A 20,980-nucleotide genomic window follows, 5' to 3' on the forward strand; every position below is an offset into this window, starting at 1 on the left:
CATCAAAAAACAGACGCCTACATCACAGAGCATCTTCTTGAGCCTGACCCGGCCCAAGAAAAGTGATGGATAATCTCAGCCCGAGTTCAGGTTGTGCATCAGGTCGGGCTCGGGCAGAGAATCTAAACTCTTAATTTCCTTTGCATAAACATTTGCACTGCACTCTACACGACCCCCCTGACTCAGTGGTTTCCAGTCTGCACAGCCAGTGTAAAGAATGAGAGCATGTTTGGACCATCAGCAAAACAAACTTGACCAAGAACTGGGCTGAAAAAAGGCTGGAACACTTCTTTAAGGTTCTGCCAAGAAGCAACAACCACCCAAACTAAGGTTCTGACTCAGCAGAGAGAGAGCAGCACACGAGGCCTACCTGATCCATCACCAGCTTACTGTCCAGCTGATCCGGCTGCTTACTGCTGTTGGGTTTGATGCATCTCACAAAGTGCGGACTGGCTGCGAACATCTTCTCCATCAGCACGGCCAGAGAGTGCTGCACCAGACACATCAGCACACATCAGATCAGATCAGATCAGATCAGGAGACACAGTGAAACTGGAAAATCTGCTTTTAGCTAGAGAGCACTGGGATCACTAAACCATTTTAATCTTTTAACTTAAAACAGTTACAGACTTTCTGATGGTGATTAAAGTGAGATGATCTTTTCTGTAATTATTATTTTTTTTATTGTTTCATTTATTAGATTTTTATTATTTTTTAATTCTTATGTTTTTAAAAGGTAATTATTATTCATTTTATAATTTCTTCTCATTTTATTTTACTTTAACTATTATTATCTTTTTCTTTATTTTATATTTTATAAATTCTTTACTTTTTGGGTCATTTTTTTTACTGTTTTTTTTTGTTTTAGTTTTTCCTATTATTTATATATTCCTATTTTATAAATATTAAAAAAAAAAAATCATTAACGAAATTGACACATAAAAAGTAAATAATTATAAAATATAAAATTAAAAAAGATAGTTACTGTAAAATAAAATGATAAATAATATATAAAAAAGGAGAATATATATTATATTTATATATATTAAATGTTTTTTATTATAATTTTTTATTCATTATTATAATTTTGACCTTATTATTTCTAATTTCTTATCTAAATGTTTTCAATAATTTTTAAACTGTAAATGCTTGGCTGCATTGTTAATGATGGTCACCACCATGTAATCCCAACTGAAAATAAAGGTTGATTGATTGATTGATAATAAAATAAAATGTTAATAAACAGGTTTTACAGGAACAATAAGCAGATAAATCTAACTAAAATTTCTACCTTAAACTGCGCGCCCACAGACTGCTTCCTGGTGGAGTTGAAGTTGTCGTCCACAACCTGCAGCTGAAATTAAGATGATAAAAGTTCAGATTAATATAGATAAAACTGGTCTTATCTGCTTTTCTTCTGTATTGTTCAAAGTCATTTTTATAGTATATTATAGTATAAATAACCAGGGACTAATTATTGTATGGAGAACATACTTACTTTTGCTTTCCGGGGCATCAGTGTTCCCGTTCTGGATATTGTAGCTGGATAAACAAAAAAAAAAAGGGCAGATTGGGTCAAACTTGTTGGCGTAATTAATTTGCATAAAATAAGAAACAAATCCTGCCTGGATAGAGCTTATAAATAGTAAGATCAGAGAAACTGAAACTGATTTTTTTTTTCTGGAGCTGTTTGTGTATAGTGTATACAGTATATTATATGTACAGTACATACTCATACCCACACACACACACGCACACATATAAACACACAATATGTGTTTAATAGTGGGATATATTGTGTGTATAGAAAACAATTGCTTGTCTTAGCCTGGCTGAGTTCCAGCATTAGCTGAAAGGTCAGGGATATTTCAGTATTTAACTGTGTATTAAGAGCCTGCAGTTCCGGGAATATTAACTAAAGGCCAAATCCAACACAAATCTGGAGTCACAGACTCAAACCCTCCACTGAGCTCAGAGAGAAACATGAGTCTCAGATCATTAAAGCAGGTCTGGTTTACCGGAGAAGAGCACGCTGAGCAGGGGGGTGACGCTGTTGATGAACAGGGTGCGGATGTTGGCAGGGATGTTGTCTCGGTTCTTCTCCAGGAAGCCACTGGCGTTATACTGCACCTGAACACAGAGCAGAGGAAGCAATTCAGACCCTCCTGCTAAATATAAATATTAATACACTCTATGGACCATTTAACAGAAACCCCAAACAAATGCTTCGTTATCTTACTTAAGTAGAAATGTAATGTACTGAAGTATGTATTATTTTTCAGACAACTGTTTACTTCTACTCCTTAGATTTTGAAAATAGCCTCGTTACTCCTATTTTATTTCAGCTCGTTTTCATTCCAGTTTCTCAAGGACAGAGTGAATCTGACTCTGAATCTGTTTCCCTTTTATTAGGGAAGCTGAGGGAAACTTCTAAGTAAATAAAACTGTAACATAAATTTTTTAAAAACATTTTCAAACATTTACAAAGTCAAATGAGTGCTGGATGTTAATCTACACAGATTTCTCTCCTGAAACCTGTTTATTTGGGTGAGCTTCTGTTTATTAGCATATTATATTATTATATTAGCATTCCAGCATTTTGTCTGTAAGTGAATGCTAGCCATGGTTAGCAGCATTAGCCAGCCATTAGCAGTTAGCAGCACTAGTCAGCCCCGGTTAGCAGCTTTAGCCAGCCGCAGTTAGCTGGGCTACTTAGCTGTGGTTAGCAGCTTTAGCCAGCCGCAGTTAGCTGGGCTACCCAGCCGTGGTAAGCAGGGCTAGCAAACCCCAGTTAGCAGTAATTCCTAGCCCTGGTTAGCAGTGATTCCTAGCCCCGCTTAGCAGCGCTACTTAGCTGCGGTTAGCAGTGATTCCTAGCCCCGGTTAGCAGCGCTACTTAGCTCCGGTTAGCAGTATTAGCCAGCCCCAGTTAGCAGCGTTAGCCAGCCGCAGTGCTTTCCAGCCCCGGTGGTAGTGCACTATAGGACTTTGTGGGGCCGCCTAAGCGTTTGTTTGCTTTAAAGGCATTTTCCCCATTTTACATTACTTTTACTTTTATACTTTAAAATGTACTGGTTTCAAAACGACTTAAAGAGTAAAAAGCTCGAGTTAATAATTCAACAACTTTTACAGAAGTATTCTATTAAACCCTAGTATCTATACTCTATTCTACCTACAGAGTAATTATTGGATATACTCTTCACATGTTTGCTGGCTGCACTGCTGCTGTGCAGTTCACTCATTTTCACACCAGAAGCTACAAAGCATCCTATCACACTGCACTGCAGGCGCGAGCTGTTTCCGCTGTGCCTGTGGTGGAAATACTATATTTATGATCTGTGTGTTGCTAAGCTTATAAGCATTACTTAGGTCAAATAGGCCAAACACAAGCATGACTCTTTTTATTTTTATTAGCGAGATATTTTGTTAAAAATGGTTTTAAAAAAAATTGGAAAGGACAAAAGTATTGGGACATCTGCTCATTCATTGTTGATTGTTATTTGTTAATTGTTCAGTGCTCAACCTCACTCACAGGAGAACACCTCTGTAACTTGAGTTGCCAGGTTTGCGTTTTTTTTCCACCACACTAGGCCTGTTTAACCCTCCTGTTACCTTTAAATTTACTTTTTATGTTTTAAAACTTGAATTTTAAACTACAGAAAATGATTATACAATAATATGTTTTACACAAGTTAATGTAAGATGCTAGATTTGTTTGTTGACTAGTTAAATAGCCATTTAAACATTTTCTCCAAATGCATACGAAATTATATTATATATATATATATATATATATATATATGTTTTATACTGCTAAAACAGCCTGGGGTCAGGATGTGTACAGGAAACTAAAAAAAACTATCAAATAAATTTTATATCAACCCACCTCTCCTCATTAAATTAGGAAAAGTCACTAAATATGAAATAAATAAAATAATATAACAACTGCTTATTTAAAGGCGTTAAACATTGGATGGGGTCAAATTTATCCCAAACCTGATAGGAGGGTTAATAGTTATGGGTGAAAAGCAAAAAAGACCCAGAACAGATCTCTGCAGTACTGCATGGTGTGAAAGGCTACACTGACAAATATAGGACTGTTGTGCCCACAGTGTGCCACATTAAGTGCTGTGTTTACTGGTTTTAATGTGAGAAAGCAACAGAGGCTGTATCTAATCTGTTGATGCAAAGTATAGGTCCATCTTGCTCTTCACCAGCCGCCAGTTTCTGACCACAGAATCACTATTGGCTCAATATGTATGACTGTACATTTTAAAAATGTGTTATTGTACTGAAATATTCTTAATAATTTAAAGTTTATTGCCTTTTAAAAGTAAAATAGAGTAATCGTAGTCCAGTGGTCTAAAGAGCTGCCACTACGATCGAGGAGATCAATGGTGCGAATCCCGGTCATGCAGCTTGCCATAAACTCCCAGAGCCCTGAGAGAGCACAACTGGCCTTGTTCTGTCTCTCTGGGTGGGTACAGTACAGTAGATGGCACTCTTTCCCCTCATCACTCCTAGGGTGATGTGGATCAGCACAAGGCTGCGTCTGTGAGCTGATGTATCAGAACTGAGTCGCTGTGTTTTCCTCTGAGCGTTAGCGCTGTGATGCTACTCGACAATGCTGCCATAAATGGCCAAAAAAGCAATTTTGGTGTTGGTAAAGAGTAAAACTTTCATATTCATTCTCTGTGCATTGCCACTTTGTTTAGTCCCTGTAAGATAGGGCATTTATTAGTCTATAATACTTTATTCTGTTAGCATTATTCATATATTTCTATATAAATATTTTTTACTATTTATGAATACATTTCTACTGTAGAGTTATTTATACTATTTTTATTGTTCTTAATGTGATTGGGTGCTGCAATATGTGATTTTCCCTATGGGATTAATTTTATTCAATGGCCTTTTTTTTAAGCTAAAAAGTTCATTTTAGTACATCTCTACTTTATACCCCTTTAACTAGCTCATGTCTAGCATTAGGAACATAATGAGAAGAAACATCAAGAGCTTCATCAACTCAATTCACATGCTGCTGTCCTATGACTTTTGGCCTACCTTCCCGGCGTAGTGTACGATAGTGAAGAGGGGGCTGTGGCTCCGGACCACCTCAAAGTGGGGATTGGCTTTGAATTTGCTGTTCAGCTTGTCCACAAAGTTTCCGTCTGTGGCCTGAAGGAGGAAAAACATCGCATGATGGGAAAAACCTCAAACATCTGACTGATACTTCAGCATTTCTCACACGCTTACTCATAAACCAGGCATCTGGTTAGCTTAGACCACGATGCACTATACTCACTCAGCAAGGCTTTAGGACTGTGCTGTAAATAACCTGAGCAAGGTGTAACCAGTACATCCCATGCACTTAGTTGGGTGTTGCTACTAATACAATAATAGCAATAATAACAATAATAATAATATAATAGTAATAGTAGCTAAACTATTCTGTATCATCAGTGCCAGTGCTATTCTCTAACAGAACACAGCGTCAGTGGTGCAGTTTCTACTGAAGAAATAAAGCCATTAATGCATGCAAATACACTGTGGAAGTATTTGATATGCTGCCAATTTTGCAAGTTTTCCCACCTACAAAGATAGAGAGGTCTGTCATTTATATAGTAGTTACACTTCACCTGTGAGAGAATCTAAAAAAGGAAAGATAGATCGAGTCATGTACCATTGTATATTTTGGCCAACAACCTCCTTCCCTCAGTAAGAGCATTAAAGATGGCAATAAAGATGTGGCTGGGCCTTCCAGCATGACAATGACCCAAAACACAGAAAGAGAGGCTTCGTAAGAAGCATCTCAAAGCCCTGGAGTGGCCTAGCCAGTCTTCAGACCTGAACCCAATAAAAAAAGGTCAGTATGTACACCATGTTTTTGGTTAGTATAATTTTATGTGCATGTGAATGTTTTGATTCACAAAAAAACTATGTATTTTATTAATTAATAGCTGAAAAGTGCTCTTTTAAAGTAATAATATGAAACATACCATTCCTTTTAGAAACATTTTCTATCCTTAAAAAAAAACAAAACAAAACAAAACAAAAAAACACTTTTACTGTGGTAAACCCCCCCCACCCGCTCTCATGCCCCGCCTCTAAACCCATACATCACCCAACTGCCAATTGCAATTTAGAATTTTACAAAATTGGGCTGAGAGTGGAGTCAGCAAAAATCGGGTTTAGTGGCCTTTTAAAGCATTTGGTCTTTTACGTTTCTTCAGTTCTTCTAAATTTGTTGGCATATTTCTAAACGTAAAGGACATTTGTTTTTATTTTTATTCTTAGTATAAATTAAGAAAATGTCATGATGTTATATATTAGTGCTTTTATGTATCACACATTTTTTGCTCTACTGTATTTCATATGTAGTTTTAGTATTTAGAAACTTATTTTAATAGCTTTACTAACATAATAACTTGGAATGTTGTATAGGAGCCATAACAAGAAAATAAACAAACAAACAAGAGGATGCTTTAAACATGATCACATGATCTGCTCCCACCTGACGGCCCATCTGCTCACCTGAGGGAAGGCGCTCTGCTCGTCCAGCAGGGAGAGGATCCCGATGGGTTTGGTTAGAAACAGATCCTGCAGGGAGAACAGCAGACATTAAACCTGTTCTGCTGTTTTACTAACAGACCAAACTCAGCTCAAACACAATCAGGACATTTACAGGCCTTTCTGAGCAGCAGGACTCAGACAGAGTGTTTAGTCTGCAGCTGAGACACAGCTTTACCCTGCACACTCAGCACTTCCTGTTTCTAAGGGTTACTGTAGACCTCCTGTCTGCTGAGTCCTCGACTTAAAGCTCTGAGAGCAAGGCCTAAATCTGACTTTACACTTATCTGATGTTTTTTCTAGCTGTAATTCTCTTTAGCTGTAACAGTATCAAAGAGGTGTATTGGCAAAAATGTGGTGATAGGAGCTGAAATTGAATATATTACAATATATTTTGCAAAACTGTTTCATTTTTTATTTTAATTCAAGAAAAAGAAACACAATAATAATATTCCCTAATCAGTATACTGTAAAAAACAGGAAGTAAAAAGAGAAATAGACTTTTTATCCAATCAGAACAGTGGGATCTCAAAAAACACTTCTGACACCAATCTTCACACACACACATATATATATATATATATATATATATATATATATATATATATATATATATATATATATATATATATATATATATATATATATATAAAACTCTGTAAGTAAAGTGGCATCCTGTATGTCTGCAAGTTTAGTATTTTTTTTATTATTAATATATAAATGTTTCTTTTATATACACTTGATATATATTTTTGCACGTGTTTACATTTTTATACTGTACATTTGTATCTACATATACTATCCCTTTGTATTTATCTTAAAAACAATCTGTATCTCCCCTCTGTGGGGGTGGTTCAAAAAATTGGGGGAAAATAAAAAAAATAATGTAAAAAAAAAATGTGTTTTTGAAAATCTGTACAGTTTTGCAAAACATAATATTTCTACATATAATATTTGACATATTGATATTTTCTCTCCCCCCTAAACAGCACAAGCATTTTAAAACGGTAAAGATGAACAGAAAGAATAAAATGTAAAGAGCTGGATCTGTCTCGTACCAGGATTGGTTTATTATCTTTAAAGGTGATGGTCTCCCACTGGATGCCCTCCTCTTTATACTCATTCTGCTCCATTAGGAAGATGTGCTGTAAAAAGAAAAATCACTATAATTAGCTATAATTATTTAGTAAAGAGTTAAAATGATAGCCAATAATAAACCATATTCATCTGAACAGCAATAAATACACAAGACAGGATCAGTCATATGATTCTACGAATAATAATAATAATAATAATAATAATAATAATAATAATTTTCTAATGTTATCAGGCTTCAGCAGCCTCCTCCACTCAGCACCAGTCCTCAGAACTGGGTCAGACTAACGGCTCTATTAAAAACAGCCTCCTGGCAGAAGCTGAAATCCACAATAGGATGGAAATATGTTAAAAGCCTGTTGCTTTTTTAATGCATTTTTCTGCCAAATGTATAAAACCAGTGTTTTAAGCACGAGTTATAATTACGCTGACCGAGCAGAGGAACACTGTTCAGGCAGGAAGTGGAGCTGCAGAATCAGACTCAGCTTTTACGGGCCCATAAACGCCTGCATAAAGGTTTTACTGCCTGAATTAAACCTTTCCATACAAAATGCCTGGATTTGCTTAAATAAGCAGGCATTTCAATGAGGCAACAAATATAAAAAATAAAAAATGCCCATAAATGCAGCATCCTCAACTTAAAACACAAAACAAATATGTTCTATACAATTAGAGTTATAAACTGTAGACAAAACTACCAATAAAATACTTTTACTGTTTCATTAAAAGAAAAAAATAGACATAAGAATATATGGAAATAGCTAAAAAAAGAGGTACGACATGCAGTTAAATGTATGAAGTGCAGAATGTGAAATAAATTGTAGATAAAGCTACTAATAAATACATGTTTTTAAATATTACTATCTGGGCAGAAAATGAAATAATTAGTGAAAAAAATAAAGATATAGAGATAAAATGATCAACAACGAATATATATATATAAAATAATATAATATTAATATGCAATATATACTAAAGTATAAATAGCTATAAAATATAGCTATCTAAACATGGAAATACAAAAAAAAAACATAAGTAACACCAGATATATACAAAAACACAGAATATAGAAATGGTGACAGAGCTTTAAAATGGGCTACAGTCTGCAGTTGAAAGTATAAAGTGCAAAATGTGTAAAAGTGTGTAGATATATGGAATTTGAACAGGAATTGGTGAATTTTAATAATGAACTTGTTAATACTGTATAGAAATGAAGAAAATATTCAGTATATGGTGCTGTGCTCAGTTTTTATATGTTGTACATTAATAAGTTTCCTGATCATTAGAGAGAGAAGTGAGATTTAGGCAGGTGGGTTCCGATGGGGCTGATGTGTTTATAAAAATACTCACGTGGTTGAAGAAATACTGCAGCTGCTCGTTCGCCAGATTAATGCAGAGCTGCTCAAATCTGTTCACGGCAAAATTCTCAAAACCAAAGATATCCAGAATTCCTGAGTGAAGAAAAGGATGCGTTAGAGGATTAAACAGGGGAAAATGTTCTGTAAACGTCTGTTAACCTCTATAAACAGCTCTTTTTTTTCTTATTAATATATAAATGTTTCTTATATATACACACTTGCTATATATTGTTAATGTCTATAAACAGCTCTTGTCTGGTATGTTCTCTGGGCTGTGATTGTTTGACACGGATCCACATATGTAATTACATAACCTGTAAAACTGTAATAAATCTGTATTAAATGAGTAAATTTAGTGTAAATCAGTATTTCCCAGCAGTCACACTGTTAAATTACGTGGATGCAAGTAAACAGTTATTAGACACACTTATATTATATTATAAAGTAGGAGTTTAAACATTAACTATTTCAATTATTACCGATTTCACTGAGCTCCACGTCCCAGTCCAGCTTGTGGGAGAGCAGCTCGTTGATTTTGCTGACGATCCAGCCGAACACTCTGCCGTACACCACTTTAGCGATCGAGTCTCTGGCATCTGAAATGAAGAAAAGATGGTCTGATGGCACGCAGCACATTTTAATATAATAAATGGGTTAATACTTCTACAGAGAAAAAAATATGGAAAAATATATACTAGTGCTCAAAAAAAATTTGAATATCATTGAAAAGTTACTTTAATTCAGTAATTCAGTTCAAAATGTGAAACTCGTATATAATATAATATAGATATATTATATTACACACAGAGTGATCTATTTTAAGCTCAAGTTTGTTTATTATATTGTTGATGATTTTGGCTTACAACCAACAACAAAAAAAAAAACAGTGTCTCAGAAAATTAGAAAATTACATATAAGACAAATTGGGTACAATCTGATTACTTTTACACATAACACTTTTCAGATTTTTATTTGATATATTTTTTAAACCTATGTATCGTTTTCGTTCCACTTCACAATTATGTCCTATTTATTTTTTGTTGACCTATTACTTAAAATCTCAATTAAATGCATTAAAGTTTGTGGTTGTAAGGTGACAAAATGTGAACAAGTCCAAGAGGTATGAATACTTTTGCAACCCACTGTATATTGACATGGTCAGCATGATTCTTCATCGTCAGTAATCTACAGTACATCCTCTTTTCTCTGTAGAACAGTGAGTCAGGTGATTGCCACACGCCGGCCCCGCCCACTGCTCATGTGTTCAGTATAAACACGGTGACACAGTGTGACTGAGTGTGACTGAGTGTGAGAGTGAGTGAGTGTGAAAGGTGAACTTGTAGATGAAAGTCAGGAGAGTTTATTCTCGTACCTTCAGCCTGCTGCTGGTTGTGGAGGCGGTAGATGGACTCGCCTCGAGTCACTGTCATCGTACACGTCAAACACCGGAGCAGCTCCTCCTCCTGAACCCCCAGCTGACCCTACAGCACAAAACACAGCCTTACAACCCTCTTGCATCCACAGTTAATCCTGTTGGATTTGAACTCTGGTATGTCCCCCATAATGTTATAGTGTGCATTGTAATATTTAGAGCAGAACTGTGCTCTTACCCTGCTAATTGAACCTTCACACTCTTACTGCTCTTACTGGTGCAATAATGTGCAATTAATGAAGATTGAACACCAGACTGCTCCAATTTAGCCATGAAACCTAAAATCCCACACTAAAATGATGACAGGTGTTTCAGTTTCATTGTCCCACCCCAGTACATACAGGTGAGGCAGAATCTACAGAATGTTTCTAATCCCAGCGTCACAGGAAGTGCGTCACGCTATAATAAACTACCTGCTCCTACATTGTGCTGGTAAATCTGTGCAGAAGCTAAAAATAGCCATTAGTGATCTTTTATGGCACCTCCCATCTTATCACGAGCAGCCAGACGCAGCCAGAGCCGGCAGCCCCGCCCTCGGCCTGAGCCGGGTAATTGTGCCAGAGCTGCAATAATTCACCTGTGTGACGAGTGGGCAAGGGGGGGGGCGGTCTGCCACTCCTATAGGACACACGCCTGAGGCCTGCATCTAAACCCGGGCATCTGGACGAACAATCAGCCTGTTTATTTTACTGCGTGTGTGTGTGTGTGTGCGGCTGATAATCCCCAGCTTCCTCCTCAGCTGAGCTCCTTTAAAACGCTCTTCAGAAGCACAGCAGATCTTCTGGAGATCTTCTTGATGCATCCAGATGCAGGGCTATTACAGTGACGAGCAGAACATATTGATATATCAAAGCATCGCAATATTAAATCCTGCAACCCTGTATAGATTCTCAGAAATACAGTATATATATATTGTTTTTTCTTTTTTTCCCATATTGTAAAATGAATGCACCCCCTCCTTTCCTCCTTTAACCCACTTTTCTCCTTGGTCTCCTTACGGCCATGTCAAAATGTTTTTGTCTTAAACATATATGACCCTTATTGCTAAATGTACTTCATTATTTGTAATTTGCATTGGATAAAAGCGTTAGAGATGAGATTCTCTGCCCGAATCAGACCCAAGATCCAACCCAAACTTGGGCCGTTCTTAATAAACATTCTTCTTAAATAATAGGTCTATGTTTCTTCAGTGTTACAATGTTCATTAACATCATTCTAAACACAGATTTCGCAGAAGGTTTTAAAAGTTTTAATGCTTTGCTTACTAAAAAAAATGTCAGGTTTAAATCGGGCTCGGGCCAGGTCGTGTTCAAATTATTACTGTGATATCAAATATAAGTGATATTTTCTCAGATTTTCCTAAATGGTCAAAGAAAATAACAATCAGTAGCATTTTTAAGTCATGATCTGTTAAGTATAAATGCAATTTTATTGAACAAACCTTCCAATGATAATAGTATTTCTGTTTTTTTTTATATAAAAAAAACTCCAAGTGCACTGTTCCGCATTATTAAGCAGGCCACAGGTTTCAAGCAATATGGGAAAGACAAAGAATCACTCTGCTGCAGAAAAGCATAAAATAGTGCAGTGCCTCTGGTATGAAAGGTATAAAAACATTAGATATTTCACGAAAACTGAAGTGTGATCAATTGTAAAAACTGAGTTTTAATAATTTTGTGTTGTTTAGAAGATTTGGGTCATTTTTCATGGGTGCAGCTCTGCTGCTCATCCCACAAACCCCACATGTTCCTTTCAAATGTGGCTCCATTTACCGTAAAATAGATTTTAACAGGTTTTCCAATGATATAAGATTTACAGATAAAGAAGCATTGTTACACCAAATAAATATCAAACTATCTACCAAACTATCTTCCAGACATTTTGTAATGCTATGTTTTATATTATATTAATTTTGTGCAAAAATATGCACCAAAGTTTGGGCCCCATCACGAGATTCAGCTCTCAGATACTTTTACTAAGATCTCATTCCTCTCATTAGACTGTGACTCGTTCATGGTCATGGTTAAAATGTGCAACAGCGAGCACGTATTGTGAAAGTGGAGCAGTTATGTGCAACTGAGTAAAAAGAGGATGTTTTGAAAACCAGCTCGGCCACTGATGGGTCACTAGATATCCATCATGAACCAGCGAAAATCTTCACCAGCTCCCTCTTCATGATAACATGGAGATACTAAAACCAGAGGAACTCAGAGGAGCTCAGACTCACCGCTGCAGCTTTGAGCCAACCCTGAGACTTATCCGCCACTTTCAGAGCATCGCTGTCCGTCACCTCAAACGTGATGTTCCCCAGAGACAAGATACCTGCGAGGATGGTCATCATGTCCACCTTTTCCTGAGATCAGATCATCACAGAGAAAATTTTATTCAATACATTACTTTTTACTAATGTGCAGAATTGTGGGTGCACTCTGAAATAACACACAGCTCTCAGTTTCTTTGATTTTACAAAAAAAAAAAACTCCGTAATTTAATCAAGAGGAAGATGGATGATCACAAGCTGATCATCAAACCAAACTGAACTGCTTAAATTTTTGCACAAGGAATGAGTAGCATAAAGTTATCCAAAAGCAGTGTGTAAGACTGGTGGAGGAGAACATGATGCTAAGATGCATGAAAAAAAACTGTGATTAAAAAACAACCAGGGTTATTCCACCAGATATTGATTTCTGAACTCTTTAAAACTTTATGAATATGAACTTGTTTTCTTTGCATTATTTGAGGTCTGAAAGCTCTGCCTCTTTTTTGTTATTTCAGACATTTCTCATTTTCTGCAAATTCATAAATTGTCTAAATGAGAATATTTTTAATTGGAATTTGTGAGAAAGGTTGTCTGTAGTTTATAGAATAAATCAACAATGTTCATTTTACTCAAATATAAACCTATAAATAGCAAAATCAGAGAAACTGATTCAGAAACTGAAGTGTTCTCTTCATTTTTTCCCAGAGCTGTATATATTTATATTATGATAAAATCATGAGAATAATGAAAAAAAATAATGAGATTAAACATATAGACAAGATTAAATCATAAATGGAAGAGCTGGTAAAACATTCACAAATATCAGGTTTAGGAAAAGACTAAGGGTTATTTTAAGGTGATTGATAGATTGATTGACTGATTGACTGATATCAGAAGTGGTTCAATGGGGGTTGTTTTGAAACCCCGCCCACAAGATAGCAGTGTTGTACTTTATATCTTTCTATCTTTTGTTGTACTTTTCAGACTTTATATTTTAATATGAATGTATTTTTTTGCTACACTCTGTTTGGTAGATATTGTTCACTGACCCTGTGAGGGTCTATGCACTCAAGGTTTTCACTCATTTATCAGGGGAACGTTGATGAACATCAGGGACTGATGATTTCTTACCTGTTCCTCAAAGCCCACCATATCCATGGCGTTGGATACTTCACTGTACTTGGCGCTCCAGTGCTTCACCATATCATCCTGAACAAAGCGCCCATTCAAATACCTAAAATAAAACAAACATTATTACTGGAGCATTATTTTTACTCCACTACTGTACTTAAGTACTAAAATGCTGTATATGTATCTACTGGAGTATTATTTATACTCATATATTATGTTATATTATATATATATATGTATTACACACAGAGTGATCTATTTTAAGATTTTATTTCTTTTACTGTTGATGATTATGGGCAAAAAAAAAAAAAATCCATCTTTTATAGAGATGTGGATTTCATTTTCCAGCAGGACTTGGCACACAGCCCACACTGCCAAAAGTACCAGTTGGTTTATATAAAAGTATATACATTTTCTGAGACATTGATTTTTGGGTTTTAAATAAAAGTAAAAGTAGATAAAGTAACTTTTCAATGATATCCTAATTGATAAGATGCTCTAGTCTATTGAGCATCACACAGACATTAAGTCACATTTTTTTAGTATTGTGATGTCTTCATTATCGTAGGCAATTTTAAACTAAATAAAGGAGTGCCAGAGGAAGCTGACAGAAGGACAGAAGGACAGAAGGACGGACAGACGGATACAGAGAGTGATAAGAGCTGAACTGTGTCACTCCTGAAAGCTACTTTTACACCCTGTAATAAATGACGTTAACCCGCGGTGTGTTTACTACACACAGCCTGCTGATGGATGAGCTCACGCCGCGGCGCCGCTGACTCACCGGTACTGAGTCGGGTCCAGCAGGCCGTACATCTCCTTATCCTGAGGAGAAATTCCAGCCAGCATGCAGTAGAAGATGTGGAAGTTCCTCTCGCCCTCGTCCTGATGCACCACCCGCGACTTCTCCAGCAGGTACTCGTTAATTTTAGCTCCTTTCACTGTGGGAGCGAAAATAGAGAGTGTTAATAATGAAAACAACAAACTAAACTAAATTAAGAAACGGTGACAACTTCTAATACAGAAACTTTATTAGTGTCACATTTATTAAATTATTATATTTATTATATTACTTATCACCCGGCAGCAACTAATCTACACTGATAATTCAATACTGCAATAAATTTAGATAGTGAGCTATAATTTCTGGGAGATTTTCATTGCAATCAGTGGCAAAAGCTTAAGTTATAGTAAGGTAAGAAGATCCCCGCCTCTCCAACTCACCAAAACACATCCCTAACACATCCCTAACTCACCCCAACCTCCCCAACTCACCCCCAACTCACCCCAACACATCCCAACACATCCCTAACTCACCAAAACACATCCCTAACTCATCCAAACACATCCCCAACTCATCCCAATCTCCCCAACTCATCCCAACTAATCCCCAACCCATCCCAACCTCCTCAACTCAACCAAACACATCCCCAACTCGTCCTCACCTCTCCACCTCATCCCCAACTCACCCTAACTCATCCCTACCTCTCCAACTCAACCCAACCTCCCGTACTCACCCCAACCATCCTTAATTCATTCCCACATCTTTAACACATCCCTAACTCAGCCTAAACTCACCCTAACTCATCCTCACATCACCAACACATCTCCAACTCATCCCAACCTCCCCAACTCACTGCAATTCATCCCCACCTCTCTAACTCCTACCCACCTCATCCCCAACTCATCCTTAACTCACCCCAACGCATCCCCAACTCACCCTAACTCATCCCCACCTCTCCAACTCAAATTCAACCCCAACTCACCCCAATGCATCCCCAACTCATCCCCACCTCATCCCAGTGTTCAGTATGACACTCGGTGTGATGAATATTCCCATAATCCCATAATAAAACCCACCTGAAGAGTTCTGAAAGCGTAGCTGGATGTATTTCCCAAACCGGCTGCTGTTGTCGTTCATGACGGTCTGAGCATTTCCAAACGCCTCCAGGAGAGGATTCACCTGATCAGAACACACAAATCACGAAAATACATTTAATAAACATCATACATTTACTGTTTTCATCCTAAAAGAACTGAAATATAAAAATATATATAAAAAAATATATGTGACTGCAAAAGCACAACTGGTTTTAAACCTCACTGCCTGACCCAGTTTGGTAGCAGTGTTCCACAGGAAATCACAGAATAAAAACAGGCTTTAGAGTAAGAGCAGCGCACACTGTGTTCCTTTACAGAGCAGAACACCAAAACTCTGATGGAACAGAGACACGATTATTGCCATCTCCAAACAGCTTCACCACACGTCAAACCCATTACTTACAAACCACAAACACGCTCCAACAGAAAATTACAAAAATGTACTTTAAAAATATTATTTTTTAGTTTTAATAAAATAGGCACTGCCTATAAGTTTCTAAAGGGCATAGAACTGCATACTGCATCAGATCTGCATCAGTTTACAGTGTTGCTCATCCTCTAGTCCTTTTTCCTTCATCACAGGATCCTTGTCCACAGGACACTGCTTACAGTGGTTAAGGTGTTAAAACGTGAGGGAAGTGTGGACCTAGAGCTTCTTTAAAAACTGGATTCACAACATCAGGCTACAGTAATATTTAATGATCCGTTTCAGGATTTATGGGCGGGGTTAAAGACCGACACTGAACACCAACAGGAGCTCAGAGCTCAGGGCTCAGTCTGTGGAAGGAAAATTTTCCATGTAGCTTCTGCTGAGCAGCCAGAATCTACACCAGCCTGAACTTACTGCTGCACGAGAGAGAGAGAGAGAGAGAACAGAGAACAGAGGGAGAGGGGGAAAGGGAAAAGAAAGCCGTAGGCCTGGAAAGGTTTGTTATGACTGGTGGGACTCCTGTGTTCGTACTGGAGATCCTCCCATGACTCAAGTTACCCTGGATAGAACACACACACACACTAACACACACACACTAACACACACACACACTAACACACACACACACTAACACACACACACTACTGTCTCGGTTCTGAATTCGGGGTGACCCGTTTTATCATCACTAAACTGAACAGCAGAGCTTGTAGTACTGAGTTATCTCTCTGCTCTCAGGACAGTCCTGATCTACACGACTTGTGTTTCCCACACTTACTAAACTTTCTGAAGTGTCAGAAACCCCCAACCCCCACCCCCCCCCCCCCCATCATCCCGTCTCTCTAAACTCCCCCAGACATCCTGTTCTCCCAACACAGCCCTGAGAACGTGGAGGATCCAGAAACTTCTCTGAATGTATACCAAACCACATCCTACTGGAGAGGATGCACACACAACTGACCTCTATTTCTAAAACCCTAAAAACTATTACTAGGTATTACAACACCAATGTTGTCAGATAACTGTGGAGGGAGACGTAGGACAGTTTGGGGGGTAAAGGGGGTGAGACATTACTATGCAAATGAAACAGCAATACAGAAACAGTAATACTGCTATGCCTCTCTAACATTAACTCTTTAAAGCCTGAACCATCAAATAACTGCCAGACAATCGTTTATATTTCTTCTCATTATTTATAACTAAAGTGTTCTGTCCAATTATTTAAAATACATTTAAAATAGACTTTTAAAATATGAAAATATATAGAACACATGTAAAACTCTTGTACCCCTTGACGCTTTTACAAAATAGAAGTGATTTAAATTTTAGAATTTTGCTTTTATTTTGCTGGTGTGAGCAATTCATTTATTTATCATTTTAAATGTATTAAATTACTAACATTTTAAAAATAATATTTAAATAAATAGTTTTTGTTATAAAAATACTAAAAAACATTAATCTACCAAAAACCTTTATTTATTTGGTTTACTAATTAAAATTGTTATGTAGATATTACTTTTAACTTATATTCAAAATTTAACTTATATATTGTATACTTGGCTTTAAAGCTTGTGAATCAAAGGTAGTTATAATCAAAGGTAGTAAAATTATTATATTTTTGGTAAAAAAAAATATCAAAACTTAAAAATTGTATTTTTTATTTTTAAAAAATCAGATTTTAATGTCTTTTTTTAGAAAAGGACATATAGTATTTTTTTATTTAACATGTCGGGTTGTGCATTTGAATATAATACAGAAGAAAAGTAACAATAAAAGCCCCTTATACTACAATAACATTTCCTTCGACCTTAGCTACACACTTAAAAGGCCCTAAGAAGCTCCTCCCACTGATCTTTAATTTCCTCTTCTGTCTCTACCTTTGCTCTGCAGCCCGTCAATAAGACAGTAACAGCTGTAGAGGATATAAACACAGAACAGCTCTGCGTCTTTAGTCAGAAACTGATGAGCACGTTTTCCTCCGGGAGCAGGTCGGCCTCCGACCTGGTTAAACAGGAAAATCGAGTCTGTGCAGTGTATGACTCATGTTACGTAATAATAGTTCTAGAGAAAAAGCTTTAACAAAACCGCAATTGTGTCATAAAGGAGATGTTCCACAACTGTCTCCACTGTCCATCCTGAATAGCAGGACAAAGAATGCCACAATGATGCCTCATAACTCATGAAAATAAGCCTGAAATGCATACCGATACAGTTACTGCGGGCGAGTCTGAGTCGGGTTTCTGGGCGTCCGAGTCTGAGTTCAGTCTCTGGGCGTAAAACCAAATTTAGAACTAGAATCTCTGGGCAAGAATCCAGAACAGTTTCAAGTCTACAGTCTCCAGTCTTTAGTCTTTGAGTCCAGTCTTTAAGAGAGGTTCTGAGTCGAGTCACAGGTATCTGACTGTAAGTCTATGTGTCTATCCTAAAATGTCCTTGGCGGCAAATCCAAGTTCAGTCTCCAGTCTGGATTCTGTTTAGTGAGTCTGAGCCCAGTCTGGAATCTACAGTCTGTAGGAGCGAGTCTGAGTGGAGTCTGAGGTCTTAGTAGAGTCTGAAGTCTATAGGAATGAGTCTGAGTGGAGTCTGAAGTCTATAGGAATGAGTCTGAAGTCTATTGGAATGAGTCTGAGTGGAGTCTGAAGTCTATAGGAATGAGTCCAGTCACAGGTATCTGACTGTAAGTCTGTGTCCAATCCTAAAATGTTCCTGGCTACAAATCCAAGTCCTGTCTCCAGTCTGGAGTCTGTGCAGTGAGTCTGAGCCCAGTCTGGAGTCTCCAGTCTGTGGAAGCAAATTTCAGTGGAGTCTGAAGTCTGTGGGAGCGAGTCTGAGTGGAGTCTGAAGACTATAGGAATGAGTCTGAGTGGAGTCTGAAGTCTATAGGAATAAGTCTCAGTGGAGTCTGAAGTCTGTGGGAGCGAGTCTGAGTGGAGTCTGAAGTCTATAGGAATGAGTCTGAGTGGAGTCTGAAGTCTATAGGAATGAGTCTGAGTGGAGTCTGAAATCTGTAGGAATAAGTCTGTGTGAGTCTGGAGTCTCTGGGAGCAAATCTAAGTGGAATTTGAAGTCTATAGGAATAAGTCCAGTCACAGGTATCTGTCTGTGAGTCTGTGTCCAGTCCTAAAATGTCTCTGGATGCAAATCTATGTCCAATTTGAAGTCTGTACAGTGAGTCTGAGCCCTGTCTGGAGTCTCTAAACTCTGGAAGCTAGTTTGAGTCAAATCTGTAGTATCTAGAGTCCAGGTAAGTGTTCAAGTGCAATCTTGAGTCTCTGGGTGAGAATCAAGTCCAGTTTTGAATCCCTAGTCTTTGGAAGTGAGTCCAAGTGAGGTCTTATGTCTTTGTCTGCAAATTAAAGTCTCTGGCAGCGAGTCTGAGCCGAGTCTGGAGTCTTCAGTCACTAGAGTCTCTGGTTGCGAGACTCATTTCCCTAATGGTTAATCTGTGATTTGGAACACAGTTCCACTGCTCCACACCTCAATACTCAACACTTCAGCTGCTGAATTACGGCTGGTTTAAAAACGAAACGACCGCAGAAACGCAGGGTTTTATCTGCTGTGGTGACAAATGCCTGTTCTGGTTTTAAACCAGGTTTAAAGCAGGTTTTAAAGCATGTCAACACTGAGGGCAATCATGTGATTGTTATTGTTGTTCAGCAGTTACAATCTTCCTCTAATGGGGGCGGAGTGATAAGGTGATAGAGAACAAGTTGAGGGACTTTTATTTTACGCCTGTTCCTCTATAATCTTTGTCATGACAGCTGGTGGCTGTTTGATAAGCAAATGCGCTGAGGCTTCAATTCAGGACTATTTCTGATCATCTGGGGGCCGGAGGACATACGACTCGGATGGCCCCCTTAAGGCCAATTTATACTTCTGCACTGAACCTACGCAATAGCCTACGCTATAGCTCAACGTGCACCTCTTTAGAAATGTAACGTGCACAGCTACAGCTGTGATTGGTCCGTTGGGCCTTGCGTTCCCGCCCACACATTCCCACCTTTGAGGTTCGCCGCAAAAGTATAAATTGCCCTTTAGTGGTACAATAGCCAGTGAGACCCAGTTTGAGGCAAATACTACACTTAAAAGTAACCTATCCCAGAAAATATGCTTAAGTTTGTCCATGGGCTTCACATATATATGTAATTTGTCACACTGTCCTATCAGGTACAGTGGTGGGAGCAGGAGGGTTTAAACATGGACCCCATCTGGCTTGTACACGGCATATCTAGGGGCCTAGATGGGATCCAAATGGGAGTTAAGTAAGCAATAACGATGCAGCCAATTAGGGAAGCCCCAGTGTGAGCCCAAAATGATAATGTTGGCTGGGATGGTGCCCCCTGGTGGCTTGGAGGAATGGCTTGGACTACAGTTTATGCACTCAAAATTCAGACTCAACGAACCCAATAAACCTAAAATAATGTCATCAAACCTGACAAAAGTGATCTTAAGCAGGTGATATCAACAAGTGATTATAATCAAGATTTGGTATGAAAACACAATCCCCAAAGCGCTGAGCAGCGGATCATCCTATCCAAAAGATGGCCATGCATTTTTCAACAGGACAATGGAAAACCACATTACAAAAGGCATGGCTGCGGAAGAAGAAGGTGCTGGACTGGCCTATATCCAGCAATCTTACTCACTAACAGGATGTGATCAGCAGATAACATCATAACATCACAGATCACAGATGATGTCACTTCCACTCCATTACCTTTATAATCTAATTCCGTTCTGAAACCTGGCGATATGTTTACACAGACTTTGTGGCACTTAGTTTACTCAGAGTTACTGATCACTGAGCTGCCCCCAGAATTGGCACA

At 37.8% G+C, this 20,980-nt stretch overlaps 1 protein-coding gene across 2 annotated transcripts in view; it reads right to left on the bottom strand.

Moving 5' to 3' along the window:
- Window positions 1-20,980, bottom strand: part of LOC103032570 (myosin-IIIb) — a 43,439-nt gene that overhangs the window by 13,168 nt on the left and 9,291 nt on the right. For both annotated transcript variants that reach the window (XM_049468581.1, XM_049468580.1), the window contains exons 5-18: window positions 15,707-15,809; window positions 14,631-14,787; window positions 13,847-13,949; window positions 12,683-12,808; window positions 10,396-10,504; window positions 9,503-9,619; window positions 9,016-9,116; window positions 7,629-7,715; window positions 6,535-6,600; window positions 5,065-5,178; window positions 2,019-2,130; window positions 1,499-1,542; window positions 1,292-1,354; window positions 371-490 (exon numbers count right to left, since the gene is read on the bottom strand). In XM_049468581.1, coding sequence (XP_049324538.1) covers window positions 371-490; window positions 1,292-1,354; window positions 1,499-1,542; window positions 2,019-2,130; window positions 5,065-5,178; window positions 6,535-6,600; window positions 7,629-7,715; window positions 9,016-9,116; window positions 9,503-9,619; window positions 10,396-10,504; window positions 12,683-12,808; window positions 13,847-13,949; window positions 14,631-14,787; window positions 15,707-15,809 — 1,422 coding nt within the window. The remainder of the gene's footprint in view (window positions 1-370; window positions 491-1,291; window positions 1,355-1,498; window positions 1,543-2,018; window positions 2,131-5,064; window positions 5,179-6,534; window positions 6,601-7,628; window positions 7,716-9,015; window positions 9,117-9,502; window positions 9,620-10,395; window positions 10,505-12,682; window positions 12,809-13,846; window positions 13,950-14,630; window positions 14,788-15,706; window positions 15,810-20,980) is intronic.

This window comes from Astyanax mexicanus, chromosome 20 (genome assembly GCF_023375975.1).
Source record: "Astyanax mexicanus isolate ESR-SI-001 chromosome 20, AstMex3_surface, whole genome shotgun sequence".
Taxonomy (NCBI): domain Eukaryota; kingdom Metazoa; phylum Chordata; class Actinopteri; order Characiformes; family Acestrorhamphidae; genus Astyanax; species Astyanax mexicanus.